This window comes from Phoxinus phoxinus (assembly GCF_949152265.1).
Source record: "Phoxinus phoxinus genome assembly, chromosome: 6".
In the NCBI taxonomy this organism is placed as follows: domain Eukaryota; kingdom Metazoa; phylum Chordata; class Actinopteri; order Cypriniformes; family Leuciscidae; genus Phoxinus; species Phoxinus phoxinus.
In genome coordinates, this window is record NC_136881.1 from 15230178 (window position 1) to 15248164 (window position 17987).

General features: G+C 36.8%; 1 protein-coding gene across 2 annotated transcripts; it reads left to right on the plus strand.

Moving 5' to 3' along the window:
* Nucleotides 1-460: 460 nt before the first annotated feature.
* On the plus strand, nucleotides 461-17638 carry kdm4c (lysine (K)-specific demethylase 4C). Of its 2 annotated transcripts, XM_079614712.1 has the most exons (22): nucleotides 461-587; nucleotides 1339-1517; nucleotides 1743-1918; nucleotides 2303-2417; nucleotides 3171-3364; nucleotides 3503-3552; nucleotides 3655-3758; nucleotides 3864-4001; nucleotides 4115-4308; nucleotides 6142-6308; nucleotides 6961-8693; nucleotides 9746-9857; nucleotides 10233-10414; nucleotides 10497-10716; nucleotides 11823-11899; nucleotides 11990-12045; nucleotides 12238-12346; nucleotides 14652-14840; nucleotides 15979-16149; nucleotides 16373-16492; nucleotides 16578-16670; nucleotides 16976-17638. In XM_079614712.1, exons 2-22 carry the CDS (start codon nucleotides 1374-1376, stop codon nucleotides 17135-17137), a joined length of 4506 nt encoding a protein of 1501 aa, XP_079470838.1. In that variant the 5' UTR covers nucleotides 461-587; nucleotides 1339-1373; the 3' UTR covers nucleotides 17138-17638. The 2 variants fall into 2 exon arrangements, with proteins under 2 accessions (XP_079470838.1, XP_079470839.1); XM_079614713.1 differs by lacking the exon at nucleotides 15979-16149.
* The last annotated feature ends 349 nt before the right edge of the window (nucleotides 17639-17987 follow it).

The following is a 17987-nucleotide window of genomic DNA, read 5'->3' on the forward strand; positions in this document are numbered from 1 at the left end:
AAAATAAATGCATATGTCCACCTTTTGAAGGTTATAAGCATCATGTCATTGTTGGGCGTGCGCGCTCTCGTTCTCTCATTGTTGTCGAAGCGGTGAAAAAAAAACAGAAACAGGAAAAAAAGTATTTTTTTAAACAATTACATTCTTATTTAATTTATTGTTTAATAAAGTGATATGCCTATTATTTTTAGTTTAGCAACAGCAATAACAATAATTAAAATTTAAAATATAAATGCACAATACAGCCTACATGTTTTTTTTGTGTGTGTGTGTGTGTGTGTGTGTGTGTTCAGTTACTGAAGACAACACAATAGAGTTCTGGGCATAGACCTATAAATACATTATTCTTAACTATTTTATTTACTCAGTGTCTAAACTAAATTTAACCCTTCAGATTAAAAAAATGTTGTGATGTATTGCAGTGAATGGCATACATACAGGCCACCAGATGGCGCTGGTCTCTCTGAAGCCCTAGCGAGATAAAGAGAGGCAGACATGAAATCGTGTGAAAGAAGAGAGCTGTCATGAAGTACAGCTGGGGGATTTAAAGGGACTGGACTGCGTGCCCACGATCACACTTCACTGAGGTATTTCTAATCTATACACCTAACAGAGCACAGATGTGTCATGCGCATAGAAGTAGCTTCATCTTGCTATTATTGGCTCAGAGAAGAACTTTGACAACGACACTAGTTGACATTTAATATAGTCACTCTAGCAGCTAATGAGCTAGCTGTAAATAAACCTATCTGAGTACAGTAAACAATATAGTTTGAACAATAAAAATCATAACGCAGAGAGTTTACACTTCCTGCGACTTCATGCGACGAGATTGTGTATGTATATTTCACCTTTATGTAGCTCGTCTTTTTCTGGTTTATGTTTTATCAGCAGATTATGGGAGTGGGCCTGCATTAAAACTCATTCAACTAGACGTTTGTAAATGACAGTCACAGGCTTGCTGCATTGTGCATTCATATTGAATTAAGTGGTAACGTTAAATAGGGCTGATTTAATGGAACAAATATGATTTAATGGTAAATTTCTTCAGAAATGAAATATGCTGTAAATGAGGATATTTTGTAGGTTTTACTGGCAGTGATGAAATCCTAATCAGGTGAATTGTCTGCATACAGTTCATATCAGTATGTACTATCTGGACCAAAATCGTTGTATGAAAATAATTAGAATGGCTATACACTCAGTCATGTGCATGTAAGCTGTTGGACTTGCAGCTGTTAACACCCAAACTAGGTTGAACACAATATTTGTGCATGTTTTACTGCACGATCAATGTTGTGAAGGGGACGTCTAGTTGCAACACAGTGTGCTCTGCAGGTAGATCCTCTGGGAGGCTGGAGGAAGAGGTCAGGATGGCAGGTGTTGGGGAAAGTGCCCTGGCTAACCCTGCCTGTAAGATCATGACCTTCAGACCTACCATGGAGGAGTTTAAGGACTTCAACCAATACCTGGTGTATATGGAGTCTCAGGGAGCACATCGTGCTGGCCTAGCCAAGGTTAGTATGCTTGTATGTTTATGTATGTGATTGATAGTGAAAGTTCAACTCTAATATATAATATAATTATAATAATATAGTAAAAATAGTAATAATAATGTCTAGTTATATATATATATATGTGTGTGTGTGTGTGTGTGTGTGTGTGTGTGTGTGTGTTTGCGTGCATGCGTGCAACTGCATACACGCTTAATTCTTACATTTAGATCTTAATTATTTCCACAGGTAATTCCACCCAAGGGCTGGAAGCCACGTCGCAACTACGATGATATTGATGATTTTGTCATCCAAGCACCTATTCAGCAGATGGTAGCTGGCCAATCAGGACTCTTCACCCAGTACAACATCCAGAAGAAACCACTCACTGTGAAAGAGTTCCGTAGACTGGCCAACAGTGACATGTAAGTGACAAACACAAAAATGCACATGTCTGGTTCAAAGTAGCATACTGCTATTATAATATTTTAAACACAGAAGGTGCATGCAGTTTATATTCTATGCAGACTTTGCAGAGTATGCACATTCTGTCAGTTTCTTTGTGGTGGTCAGCCATAACCTACATTTAGATATAAGGCAGGCTGTTGTAGGTACCAGTTTTGTATTGTGCCACAAATTCCAATGTCATGAAATGGCATACAGTTCACAAACACCTCTAATTTGGTTCCTTGTTTTATTTATTGTTATGTGCTGGACTTCTAATGCACTCTGTAATGAGTTTTCTTTAAAATGATGGATTGACCTATATTCGTTAAGGCCATCTGGAGATGTGTGATTTACCTACTCAGGTACTGCACACCTCGCTACCTGAACTATGATGACCTGGAGAGGAAGTACTGGAAGAATCTCACATTTGTCTCGCCCATCTATGGTGCTGATGTGAGCGGCACGATCTACGATGAGGTGAGGATGCAGGTGGAGAACAGCTCTTGTCCACTGAATGTCCAGCGTAACATATGTGAATGGCATGTGTGTTATAACAAAGGATAACAGTGTTCATGACTGGTTGCAGTTAAAAAAAATGGATTTAAAAAATAATTACTGGTACTTTGCCACTAAATCGCTACAACCGCTATTATTACTAAATCACACTTCAATAGTCTATTATGCTCTTACTACTGTTATTATTGTAAAAATTAATTTAACAACATTATTAACAAGAAAAAGAGAAAATTGCAGTTTTATTTTATTTATTTACTTTTTATTTCTGTTTACTTGGATGATTACTAAAAAAGTTTTAGCAATTTTTCGCAATGGTGTATTTAATTGAGAAATAGTTGAAAGCCTAATGCCATTTTGTTGATTTAATGTGTTACTATTATTATAAAAAATTTAAATGGGAGAATTTTTAAATTGTTTTAACAATTTTTTTTAATTTGCTATTCATTCAGTTCATTCAGTTATTTTTTGAAATTATTATTGAGTATTGTGAAATTTAACTGCTTTGAAATATACCATAAATGATTACCATAATGAATTACCAGAATATTTACTTGGTATTTTAATATAAATCTGAGGTATACACATAAAAATATAAAAAAATCAGAAATTAACATGCAACATATCCAAAAAGTCTGGGTAGTGCCATGTTACTTTCTTATTTGTGCTGTATACTGGTAAGGAGTTGACATACTGTTACTTCCACTCTTATCTCAGGACATTGAAGAATGGAACATCGGGCACTTGAACTCAATCTTGGACGTAATCGAGGAGGACTGTGGTGTGTCCATTCAGGGAGTAAACACACCCTATCTGTACTTTGGCATGTGGAAGACCAGCTTCTCCTGGCACACGGAGGACATGGACCTCTACAGCATTAACTACCTGCACTTTGGCGAGCCCAAATCCTGGTAGGACTCGCTGTGGTTTTCTGTGTTCCTTCAGCACGCATAGTTCTATTTGGACTTTTTTCTTCTTGTACCTCTCCTGAGGACCAGGAATTTTTCCATTTCTTAATAAATAAATAAATAAATATACCAATTTCACAGGTATGCCATCCCTCCAGAACACGGGAAGAGATTGGAGCGTCTTGCTATAGGTGAAAACTTTAAAGTAGTGCTATAAAGGTGTCTTTTAAAGGAATGTAATGCATATATACACTGTGTTGTACTGGGTGTGATAAATGTGTCTTTGTCCTTAGGTTTCTTTCCTAACAGCTTTAAAAGCTGCGAGGCGTTCCTGAGACACAAGATGACACTGATATCCCCCTCTGTACTAAAGAAATACAGCATACCATTTGATAAGGCAATCCTTTTAGAATCAATTTACAACTATTTTAGGTTTAGGATATTTTTGCTGTGTCTCAGTTCTCCTTGTATGTCTTCACAATAAACTAATATATGTTTATAGATAACACAGGAAGCAGGGGAGTTTATGATAACATTTCCCTATGGTTACCACGCTGGCTTCAACCACGGCTTCAACTGTGCTGAATCCACCAATTTCGCCAGTCTCCGGTGGATTAATTATGGAAAAGTTGCTACGCAGGTAGAAGCACATAATAACAGCTGTTGCTGATGTAAATCTGGCAACTTCATGTTACTGTTCCTTCATCTTCAGCCAGTGAACATTTCACACTTTACTTTTGTGTCCTCTTGCAGTGCACATGCAGTAAGGACATGGTGAAGATCTCCATGGATCCGTTTGTCAGACGATTCCAGCCGGATCGATATCAGGCTTGGACACAAGGCAAAGACTCATGCTCATTGGATCACACCCTGGCTACACCCAGCACCACACCAGAGCTGCAGAGCTGGCTTCAGAGACGTCGCAGGAAAGCACCCTCCACCACAAGGTATTATCAGGGTTTCAAGAAGGGTTGCTATAGCGAGTATTAATGTATACTGCCGTCTTCTATGGTCAGTTTTCTCTTTCAGGTCAACTACAACAGTTTGAGTAACAAAAAAGTCTGTTAATAGTCGGCATGAAACGGAGGTTGCAAAGGTCTTTTCTTCCCTATTGTAATGTATATACGAGTGAAAAGGCTCCTGGAATGAGTAAAAAAATTAGCCATTTTGAGGGGGAGGGGAGGTTAACATTTTTGATTAAAAATTATGAATGAATTAAAAAAAAAAAAAAGATGTACATGGATAAATAATTTATAATAAGGCAGCAGCTATTACGCTAACATGCACTAAGTGCTTATAGCATTAGATAATATTTTAAACTGATATTTAATATTTAGCAAAAATTGAATAGAGATTGTCGAACTGTTTAAAGATTTGTGAGAGATTTAGAGCATAGAAGTTTCTGTCAAATAATTTGATTGTATTAAAAGAGCGGCTATAATAAAAGCCACTGTTACTTGTGTCTCTGGAGTTGGAGAACCTCTCAATGCAGGCTGGCAGTTGCATTTCAGCCACCCCTAACCAAAGCTCTCAAAGAGAAACGTTTACATTGGATTTAGAAACGCATGAAGACTTTTTTAAATAGTTGTATTCATTGACGATTTCTGGATGGTTGGTGAATGACCACCCCGTTCCAACAAGACTGCGATGTCAGCAAGGTGCTGGCGGTTGATGATTTAGGCTGGAATATTGGGAAGTGAGATGAAAAGTCCCTTTAGGGTTTCTGAAGGGTGTCAAAGAGTTCATAACTGACCATTTTATGCTATGGTGGGAAAAAAAAGGATAGTACCTTCTGATATAAATCGATTTTCATGCAGGACAACGCACTATCCCATGCTGCAAAAAACACCATGGCAATTAAACTGTTTGAAAAATGATTTCTACACCCACTGTAAATGTTTATCTTTGTAAGCTTTGGTTAGGGGTGGCTGGAGATGTTATTGGGACTCCAGAGACACAAGCAGCTTCAAATACCTGTTTGCTGCTCAACATTGGCTTTTTTATATATAGCTGCCCTTTTAATACAATTTATTGGTTTGACAGAAACTTTCCTTAATAAGCCTTTATCTGACGGGGTTCTTCTGTTCCTCCAAATCTTTTGACAGTTTGACAAGCTCTGTTCAGTTTTTGCTAAATATTAGTTGTTTACATGTCTTTTTACAAGACATTGCACCATTTCATGCTTTTCATCTTCATAAAGATCTTTCTTCCTCTCTAATTGCATAAGAACTCTGACTTGCTTAATAATGAGGAACAACCTCTTTAAGTAGCTTTTCCATTACCTAAGTAGACCTGGTAAACTTTAACAAACTTGTCTGAGATTGATACCAGTTATCTTAAAAGAGACGATAAAACAAACAAACAAGCACTTTCTTTGAAAAACTAAGATCTGAATGTTTATTGAACTAAAATCCTACCATGCCACTTGCATAATAAATAGGAAATAGTACTTAAACAACACGCCACAGTAATTTAAGATGGCACAATAAGTAGCCTACAGCAGGCCTGCACACTTGTTGTTTTTGCCCAACGTTCAAGTCTGAGTTTGAGTGCTTGAATAAAATATTACAAAATACATTTTCAGACCTATTATAGTTATAAACATGTTGAGTCATATGGTGGCAAATTCCCGAATGTCATCTATATAAAATATAAATAAATAATAATGCATCTTTGATATAGTCAATGACTATAGAGATTTGTTTATGGTTGTGACAGGCTCAATTGACAATCTTGGACAGCATGTGATTTTTTTTTTTTCTCTCTCTTCGTATCAACAGTCTCCATTATCCACGCACATGCTCCAAACGATTGAAGACTGTGGACACCGCACCAGTAAAGGGAGTAAGTCGGAGGAGTAGAGGGGCAGCTTTAACATCAAAAGACAAGGAAGAGGAAGACCCAGTGAAACACCAAAAAGAATTGCAGTTCCCAACTGAATTAAAAGGCTAGTATCTCTATTATTTTTGTAAGTTCACAATACATTCCACAAATACACAAAGCCTAGCAGTTTGCATTTGTTCTCTGATTCAGAAATACACGTAAATAAATGAGCATTTTTATTTTATGTGGCATTGATTCGTGAATATAACCTGTTAACAGTCACATTAAGGACAGATACCGTTTGTGTTCGACAGTTTCAGTATCGGTCAGCATTTTATTTCAGACCTTTAAGTCCTAGTTATCTCAACACCACATTTTTACAGAATGCAAATGAACACTTGTGATCTCTGTTTCATCACATTCTCTTCTGTTACTGGCCTGTCAAACGTGACAGTAAAGTTATTTATAATATCACAAAAGATTTCTATTTCAAATAAATGTTGTTCTTTTGAACTTTCTATCCATCGAAGATTTCTGAAAAATAATGTATCACAGTGTTGATAATAATAAGAAATGCTGCTTCATCACCAAATAGCATATTAAACTAATTTCTGAAGGATCATGTGACACTGAAGACTGGAGTAGTGGCTGCTGAAATTTCTATTTTCCCATCATTAAAATAGAAAATAGTTTTTTTAATAGTTCACAACATTACTATTTTTACTGTATATTTGGATACTGTATTATTGTTTCATGACACTTATTTGTCTTTTTAGGGCTCACTGGTCCATGTCGACAAATGTGTGTTGTTAAAGTAACAAGAGTGGAGAGTGACTTGCTGGCCCACTCTACCTCACAAGTCAAAGATGCTTCACCTGAACGTCTCTCGACTTCTCCCCTCACCTCCACATCCTGTCAGAATAACCCTGATCCAGGTCACGCAAGCTCCCAGACGTCTGTACATTTGGATGAAGGTCGAGTATCCACAAACACCGTCTCCACCGCAAAGCCTGGGCCTGAACCAACCTCAGAGAGTGACATCACTGTGGATGTGAATATGGACTCAGAAAGGACTGCTGAAAGTCCTACTCAAACAGACTGTGAATCTGTCTCAGGAATAAATGCACCTTCTGTTCCTGTGACCCATTCACAGAGACGTAGCTCCACTGGTGCTGCGGTTTTATTTTCGGACAGTGATTCCCAACAGGCTAAAATTGAAACGGAAGAGACGGTCGCCGATATCTTGACTGAGGGCAGCATCGATTACGGCACATTAGCACTTTACAAGGAGCAAAGCTCGATCCGTCTACACTCTACTCTTCAGGATTCAGAAACCTTGGAGAACAGAACAAACTTTGAAATCCAGACTGCTCCTTTTTGTGAAATGCCTCTTCTAATGCCTGAGCTCACAGAAGAGAGAGTCAATCCTCACTCTCTCGCACCTGAAATGCCCTCGCTGACTCTCGCTGTACGACCCGACACTGCAAATCACCGCCCTCATAGTCCGAGCAGTACTGCACCTGTTCTCCATCTGGAAAAATCACACTCACCTCCTGTTATAACAGCTGATGTGGGGACTTGTGAAAAAGCTTGTCCCAATTGGCCAATTTTACCCCAAGAAGGTGTGAGCCAATCGTTCAATAACTCGATCTCAGATACCTTTATAGCAAAACCAGCACCTCCTTCTTTGGTGTCACAGTGGGAGCCACAAGAGGAGTCCAAACAGGAAGGACATAAACACACATGCCCATCCACAGACCAGAACACTCAACATGAGTCAATTTCGCAGTTTAAAATCACTACTCACAGTATTTTACAACGTTCTACAGTAGCAGACATGGATTTTATAGATGCCCGCAACTCTAATAACTCAGCAGAAGGAGGGGACAAACAAACCTCTATGTCTTTTGAAGAGCAGTCCGGCTCTCTCACATCCTCCCATGGCCCCTTTGTGGAGTCCAAACCCTTCACCATTTGGAAAAACATTAGCTCCCAGAATCCTGCAGTGCTAATTGAGAGCTTGCAGCCCGAGTTGGTAATGGGTCTTACTACAGGTGTAAACAGTCTCACAGAATATTCCCATGACTCTCTGCCCTACACCATGTGGTCTGAATCAGGGTGCCAACAAGAAAAGTTCCCAGATTCTCCGAACTCTTCACCATGCACCCAGACCTGGACCAACCTGGAGCCCATTCCCATGCAGTGCTCTGGTGCAGACGTTGCTCTAAACACCCCCATAGATCTCAAGCAGCAGAACGTCGAGATGGTACCAGCTGTAGCTTGTGTGCTCGGTGAGCAGACAGGCTCTCAGGAAACTCAGGAGGAAGAGTTTAAAGGGCAGGAGTATTACGAAGGTGTGAAGTCAGAGCATGATGGGTCTGTGAGCGACTCTGATTCGTGTGAATCGGGAGATAAAGGTGCGGACAGCAGCAGTGAATCCAGTGAGGAGAATGCCATGAGTGACCCTGAGTATGTGGAAACGGGCCTGGAGCCAGGGGAAGTCTGTACAGTGAGTTCTGGTGCTACACCATGACAAGCAATACATCCTGTATTCTTCAGTATTATGTTCTGAGCTTCTGTCCCAAACAACATCGACCACAGTGACAAGACATTTTGCAAATTTTTGTTGTTGTTTGTGTATATTTTATTATTTGTTATATATATATATATATATATATATACACGTAAATACAGTAGCCAACATTTGAAGTGGATTAAAACCTTTCATCAAAGTTACACTTGAATTTTGAACAATACCTTTTCTTGTCTTAGGACAACTTTGATTAACTTTTTTGATCCACTTCAAATGTTGACTACTGTGTGTGTGTGTGTATATATATATATATATATAAAAATTTATTTTTTGGAAACTGTTTATATTTTCAGAATACTCTCGACCCCTTACATTTTTGCAATGTAAGTCTTTACTGTGTATTTTGAGCAATGTAATGCATCCTTGCTAATTTATTAAAAGTATTAATTTTATTGACCCCAAACTTTTGAGTGGTAATGTATAATAATTTGCTGTGAATCCCAATTTATTTTCTTTTTCTTTTTTGTGAGAACTTTTTCTCTTCTCATACATCAGAGGACTTACTTAATTACTGTTCACACATTCATGCCTTGTAAACAAAGCTTTACAGTGCCAAAGCATTAATGGTTAACACTTTACAATAAGGTTTCATTATTTAACATGAACTAAGAATGTAGAATACTTCTAAAGCATTTATTAATCTCAGTTAATATTAACTTCAACATTTACTAATACATTATTAAAATCAGAAGTTGTATTTGTTAACATTAGTTAAAGCACTGTGAACTAACATGAACAATTTATATTAATGAATACTGTAACAAATGTATTGCTCATTGTTAGTTCATATTAGTTGATACATTTACTAATGTTAACTAATGAACCTTATTGTAAAGCGTTACCGCATTAATAAATGTGCACATACTGTATATACACATGTACAATAAAGGTAGCAACAATATTTTCGTAAAGTGTACGGTCTCTTTCACTGACCTCCTCTTTGTCTCTCTCTTTTTTTGCTCTCATAGTATCACATGCAAACTGTTAAGAAGACTACCAAGAGTTGGCGTCACCCCCTCAGAAAGCCCACAGCAAGAGCAGTTCCCAGTGCTGTGAAACAGCAGGCTGCCAGCGATGATGGTGGATGTTTAACCACTTTTATTTTATTATGAGCAAAAAATAGCTTACAATTATGGATGAAAAAAAAGAAAGAAAAGTAACAAAAATGTCATTCTTATTTGTGACATTGTAATGGTTTTAAAAATCTATGTACCATTTATTAAACTGCATGTTGTCACAGGACATAATTACACTAATAATGCGTTGTTGCATTCTGTTCCTGGTATTTTAAATTAATCATCTATGTACACAATGCAAGTAGACTGATGTCTTGGCTGTTGTGTCCCGCTGTTTTCACGCATGCACTTTTAAAAAGCTGTGTCAATTTAAAAAATTAATCATACTAAATGAAATTGACAGCCCTAGAGTAAATATTTATTTGTGTGTGTGTCTCAGAGACTGTAGAGGAGTGTGAAACTAAAGAAGAGGAGCCAGAAACTGAGGAATGGGCAAAGCCTTTAGTGCATCTGTGGCAACACAGAAAAGCTCATCTTCAATATGAACGAGAGTACAACGCAACCGCAGCTCAAACCGCTCCTCACTGTGCTGTCTGCACCCTTTTCATGCCGTACTATCAGGTAGACAGATGCTAGGTACTAATCTGGTTGTGTATATGTGCTATGTGATGCAAAAACATTTATTGTTGTTTTTTTCTCACAGCCTGAGAATTTAGAGGAAAGAAGGCATGATGTCTTGATGAATCCTGCCTCAGAGTCTCAGGGGTCATGTTCACAGGTGGCAGGCTTGAGATCGCGACCTCTGATCCCTGAAATCTGCTTTGCATACCAGGAGGGCCCATGCCCTTCGAACACACTATTGGAGGAGGATGGATCCAGTCCTCTTGTGGCATGCGACAGTTGCTGTGTTCAAGTTCATGCCAGTACGTCACTGAGATCACTTAACAACACAATTAACAACTGAAAAAGCCCCAAAATATCATGATCCTCTGGCAAGGGAAACCTGGACTTTATAAAATATAATTAATTATTAAATAATATAAAACCATTCAAAAGTTTAGGGTCTGTAAGTTTTTTTGTTTTTTTGTTTTAAAGAAGTCTCTGGTGCTCAAAATACAGTAAAACAATACTATTGTAAAATATTACAATTTAAAATCTTTTCTATTCTAATATATATTCAAATGTAATTTATTCCTGTGATGCAAAGCTGAATTTTCAGCAGCCATTATTCCAGTCTTAGGTGTCACGTGATCCTTCAGAAATCATTCTATTTGCTGATTTAGTTCTCAAGAAACAGCTGTGCTGCTTAATATTTTTGTGATGATATAATAATGTTTTCAGGATTCTTTATGAAACAGAAAAACAGCATGTATTTGATATAGCAATGTTCTTTAATAATGTAATAGTCCTTACTGCCACTTCTGAACAGTTTACTCCATCCTTGCTGAATAAAAGTATTAATTTCTTTAAAAAAATTAAAATGGTAGTTTTTATAATTTATTTAATTTGTTAGTTATAAATATTAAATTATCCATTTATACTATGCATACTATATTAATTATTCATTCATTTTTGTTTTATCTGACTTTGATGTTAATTATGATTTTAAAAAACGATTTAATAAATTAAATAATTGGCTTTTATATAGCCATTTTACTAAAGTAATTTATTATATTATCGGAAAATCGTTATCTCTACTTTGTATTAAATTTATGGTTATATTTTTCTGCTCACTTCTAGAGTAATGTTAGATATATAAACTGGAAGAGAAACATTTTTACTTCAATGAAATCTTTTTGTACCATGCTTTAGGGCTGTTAGTCGAATAAAATAATTTAATTCATCTCATGATTTAATTTCTGACATTTTACAAAGCAGAATTATGTATGTGTGTTAAAGAAATGATTGTGTTAACTTAAATAATTAATATCTTAAGCATACACATTAACCTTGACGACCCTAAAAAAAGCATGTTGTAAAAAAAATTGTTTGGCATAGTAGAGAATGTAACAGTTTGATTGGTCTACAGGTTGCTACGGTGTTTCTATTCATGATGTTGGCCCAGTGTGGACATGTGACCGATGTGTGAGCGGAGACCTGGCAGCTGTAAGTAATCATGCAGTCAGTCAACATTTACTGTATCAGTATACTTTATTGACTACATCTTATATCTGTTTTGTGTGTGTTTTATACCAGGGATGCTGTTTGTGTAACCTGAGGGGAGGTGCATTAAAGAGAACCTCAGATGACAGGTAAACTCCCTTATTCAGATCCCTTAATCCTAATTTAGTGTTTAATTAAACAGAGCAGAAGCCTCAGTGCTTTTTACACACGTCCTCCAGTATTTAAAATAGACATTATAAGCAAATACGCATTTAGAAAAAGCCAGTGTTCTTAGATATTAGTGAATGAGTCAAGCGGCTCATGAATTATACATGTTGTAGGTGGGCCCATGTGATGTGTGCTGTGGGTCTCCCTGAGGTGAAGTTCATAGATGTGGTGAAGAGAGCTCCTATTGACATCAGTGCCATACCTGTACAGAGATATAAACTGGTGAGTAATAAACACACACACTTTTGTTTCACTATATTAGTGAGGACAATGCATAGACTTCCATTGATTTTATATCAGGTTAAAGATATTTTCTATCACCTAACCAACCCCTATCCCGAAACATACCAATCACAGAAACGTGCAAAACACTAGATTTAAATAAAAACATGTTTTGGCCAATTTATAAGCCTTTTTAAACTAGTGAGGACCAGTAAAATGTCCTCAATAGTCGTTTGTCATAATATTTCACTATATTAGTGAGGACATTCGCTGATAACGTCATTAATGAACAAATAAGACTGAACCATGGCAATGGTATATGACACAGTGCTGCCCACAAAGCTATTGCTTCTACATAACAGCTTATTTTGATCAGTTCTTTTGTCATTGGGCCATTATTTTTCTCAATGATTCTGCTTGTTTTAAATCAAACATAGATAAAGTAGCATAGTAAAGAGTACATGTATATGAATGCATTAGTGAAAGAGTGATTTCATGTGAATTAATTATACCTGGTAGCGTCTCTCTACTAATAGTGCAGCTGTGGGGTTTAGTTATTAAGAAATATATTCAAGAACTTTTCAGTTTCAATACATTACATTTCTGCGCTACTGAATGTTTCTGCGTGCGTGCAATCTGTATGTGATGTACGAGCTACTGTATGTGTGCAGTGCATTAGTTTAAAACAGTGATTAACTTACATGTACAATAAGCTGTTTAAAACATACATTCACTCGACCAATAAAAGCATAGGGTTTACCAGAAAAACACACACACACACACACACACACACACACACACACACACACACACACACACACACACACACACACACACACATTAAGAGTGCATTAAGCATACTAGACAGATCCCACAGCAGAATTAGTGAAACCTTGAAACCCCGTTCAAGTGCCGGCCCGTGCACCTCTCAAGCAGGTGTTGACCTATGATGTTCCTGTCAATCCCCACATGGCACGCAGAAATTGCGGCAAGATAAATTTGAAGTTTAAAAGGCACTGTCCTTATCCAAAAGTTCCTGCATAAAACATAACACATCCGCAACAGAACAAAGAAAAGTAACAATGAGTCTGTGTGCGCACAATCGCTCAAACACATTCTATTTCTGATCATATTCAGAGCACGTTGAAGCCGCTCTCACATTCTGAATAATCTCAATCACCCTTGAAAGCAACCTCCATCTTTCTTGCGTAAGTCGCTCTGTTGAGCATATTTGTCACTGCAGCACTGAAAAGGGATTTCAGCTCCACAGGGGCATCAAGGAACTCCCTCTCCGACAAGCCTAACAGACCCAACCCAGGGCTCTTTCACCCAACAGGGTGAAGCTGTGGCGGGTCACAGCTTTGGACTTCTCCCCTAGATGAGCGCAGCAGGTTGAGTTCTGTAATGACACATGATGTAGTCAGCCTGGATCCGGGCCGTATCCAGACCAGATGGAGGACCTGCACCTAGACAGGACCTCATCAAACCCTTCTCCATACCGACGTGACTCCGATCTTCAACCAGATGGAACTGGATAATATTCTGATTGGTCCAAACCAATCTGACTTCTGACCTATAATGCTGCCTGAATCGTAATCATACACTGTTCATTCGTTGGCCAGAGGAGAACTGGCCCCCCGACAGAGCCTGGTTCTCCCAAGTTTTATTTCTCCATTCTGCCATCTGATGGAGTTTTGGTTCCTTGCCACTGTCGCCTTTTTCCCTCTTTGTAGCCATTGGCTTGGCTTACTTAGTTGGGGACATTCAATTTAACATTTAATATTCAACAATAATATTGATCTGCCTGCATTGACACTATTATACATTGAACTGAACTGAGCTGGACGATGACATCACGGTTTACTCCAGAGCCGCTATATGTATATATAAATGAACTAAATTAATATATTTTTTTAAACAAAAATGAAACATCACTGAACTTACTTAAGCTGGACTGTGACACTATTTTCTTCTGGAAACAAACTTTTTTTGCATTATATTTCTGTTATCTCTGTATAGCTGCTTTGAAACAATATGTAAAAAGCATGACTTGACTTGACTAAATGTTGAAATTAACATTACCAGGCAGTTACTAAGATTATTAAATGCTTTAGAAGTATTGTTCATTATTATTAAATGTTAACTAATGTAGTTATCTTGTTAACCAATGTAACCTTATTGAAAGTGTTACCTGAATGTTTCATACACTGCTTTTTTAATGATTCGACTAAGTCTTGTCATTCTTTAATGTATTATGTTATGTGTTCTCTCTCGTTCTCTCTCTTCTCTTTCTTACTCTTTGTAGAAGTGTATATATTGCCGTAACAGGATACAAAAGCTATCTGGAGCATGTATTCAGTGCTCATGTGGCCGTTGCCCCACCTCTTTCCATGTCACCTGTGCACACGCTGCTGGAGTGCCCATGGAGCCTGATGATTGGCCATATGTGGTTTTTATCACCTGTCACAGACACCAATCACGGAGCTCCAGTGCTGTAAGTACACTCACAGCCGCAAAACTTCCGGGCAATTCAGAGAATATCTTTAACATTTCAAGTTATTTGAAATAACTTTATTTTTCTCCTCTATATATATATATATATATATATATATATATATATATATATATATATATTATATATTATATATATATATATATAATTAGGGCTGTTAAACGATTAATCGCGATTAATCGCATCCAAAATAAAAGTTTGTTAACATAATAAATGTGTGTGTACTGTGTATAATTATTTTGTATATATAAATACACACACATGCTTGTATATATTTAAGGAATATTTGCTTGTATATACTGTATATAGATTTATATATCATTTATATTATATATAAATATAAACATTTTATATATAAATAACACATTTTTCTTAAATATATACATGCACGTGTGTGTATTTATATATACAAAATAATTATACACACTACACACACATTTATTATGTAAACACAAACTTTTATGGGTGCGATTAATCGTTTCACAGCCCTAATATATATATATATATATATATATATATATATATATATATATATATATATATATATATTTATATATATATGTGATTATTATATTTTTTTACTGATATCATGAACTTTTCATTTGTTTTTTTCATAGGTTTATAGTGTTTAGTTTAGTTCACCCAAAAATGAAAATTCACCCTCATGTAATTCCAAACCCATTAGACTTTTGTTCATATTCAAACTACAAATAAGATATTTTTTTAATAAAACCTGAGAAAAATCTGTCCCTCCATTAACAGTCCATGTAACCAAAACGTTGATGCTTCAAAAACTTCATAAAGACATGTAGATGGAATCTACATGAATCGAGCGTCTAATCCAAGTGTTCTGAAGGCATGACAACTTTATTTGATGGATAGATTTTATTTAGGCTTTTAGTTTACTCGCATATAAACATTGATCAACACACATACAGAGAGCACATTAAATATGATAAATGAAGCTCAAACGTGCTTGATTGACAGATCAGAACCAATACCAAGTACGGTTGAGCTCTTCCATTTATAAATATTTATATTTTTACAAATAAATTAATTCATACAGAAAAAACTGTCACATAATTGACCCTTTAACATCAAGATTTTTTTGTCCCCTCAGAAATTGAAAGTTAGCAGAAGTGAATTAGAAGTGGGCCAGACAGTGATCTCCAAACACAAGAATCTTCGTTACTACAGCTCACGTGTTACCCAGGTCACGGCCCAAACATTCTATGAAGTCATGTTTGATGATGGCTCATTCAGCAATGATACATTCCCTGAAGACATTGTAGTGAGTGTTTCTATCACTGCTAGCCAGTTGTTCTAATGAATAATCTGTGGCATGTTTTCATTGAACTGATGAATGCAAACTTAAATATACAAAATATAAGCTTACAAAGTTGTCAGCCTCTTATTTATCACAGAAAATTCTCATGCGTTGGTAAGAATGAGCCCAATATTTCTAGTTTTTAATCCCGGCGTCTGAGTGGAATCTATTCTCTTTCACCCTGCAGAGCAGAGATTGTACCCAGCTTGGACCTCCTGAAGTGGGGGAGGCTGTTCAGGTGAAGTGGCCCGATGGACTTTTTTATGGAGCCAAGTACCTTGGCTCTAACACTTCATATATGTACCAGGTACAAACGCACGTATTTTCTCAAGTACTGCTGATTTACTACAGTACCTCTCTAATCATTCATGGTTTATCCTGTGTTCTTGTAGGTGGAATTTGAAGATGGATCCCAAGTATTGGCGAAGAGAGAGGACATTTATACACTGGATGAAGACCTGCCCAAAAAAGTCAAAGGTCGTTTGGTGAGTTCTCACTTAACTCTTTCTTTAAAGGGTCACTTAACCCAAAAATTTAAATTCTGTCAAAATTGAATCACACTCATGTTGTTTCAAACCCACAAGACTTTTGTTCATCTTCGAACACATCAAGAACTGGATTAAACCTCTCGATTTATATGGATTACTTTTATGGATGATATCCTTTTTGAGGCTTGAACATTTTTGGACTTTCAATAGGTGGACAATGATGAGAAAATATAAAAAATACTGTCCTGTTCTGTTTTTCTTCATGAATGATGTTTTGATGTGTTTGTTTCACCCCTTTGCAGTCCACGGCATCCAGCATGCGTTTCCAAGATGCATTCTTTACCACACAAGGTGAAAGGAAAAGGCGACGCACTCCAAATTCTCGGTTCCAGACTGATTATATCGCCCATATCAGCCCTCGAACCTTCGCCAGGATCTCAGAAACGCACAGCAAAGCCAACTAAAAGACGAATGAGTTTAAAGAGCCCTTAAATTACAAGGGGCTGTTTTCAATTGGGCTTGAAGATTGTACATCAGTCAGTGAGATCATGATTTTTAAAAGTGGCAGAAATACTGTGGTCTCATAAGTCAGGGACAAGAATGTTTTTCTAAATTAGAAGTTTTTCCTGTTATATTTCAGAGGTTTTTCTTGCCTCAAATGGTATTCTGTAGCATCGTAATCATGTAATTTCCTCCCCAACACTGCTGAGACTAATTTCACCCGCATGCTCGGTTTGTAAATGATTTGTCTTGTCATGCACCATTCCTTCACTGAAACATTTAGCGTTGAGCTTAAAATGGTATAAATGGCAAATAAAAAAAAAAGTTGCTACTGATGTCCAGCAAAGCACATGTCACCTTTTACTTATAGTCATGATTTCTTTATTTATTTGGGGGTTTATTCTTTCTTTTCTATGTGGTGCTGCTTACAGCTGTTGACAAAAATTAAAGATGTTTGCTTTGTGGTCTGTGCCTTGACCTCAGTTGATGAAATGCTTCACACTTTGCTTATATAAAATATAATATAGCTGATGATAGGGATTTATATACTAATTTATTAAATATAACTTGCAAGAGCAACATAAATGGCAGTTTTAAACATTCACAATCGGATCTAAACCAGTTCAAAGACAGAAGTGGATGGGTAACCAGGACCACAATTTTAGTTTTTGATGGTGAAAAAAAATTGATGGCTGAATTTCTCAGATCGTTCAGTAAGGTGTAACGTTAGTTGAACTTGATCAAGAGTGCGAGACACATTACACACAAACGGAGCGACAAAAATGTCATACTTTATTAAAAGGCGCAGCACAT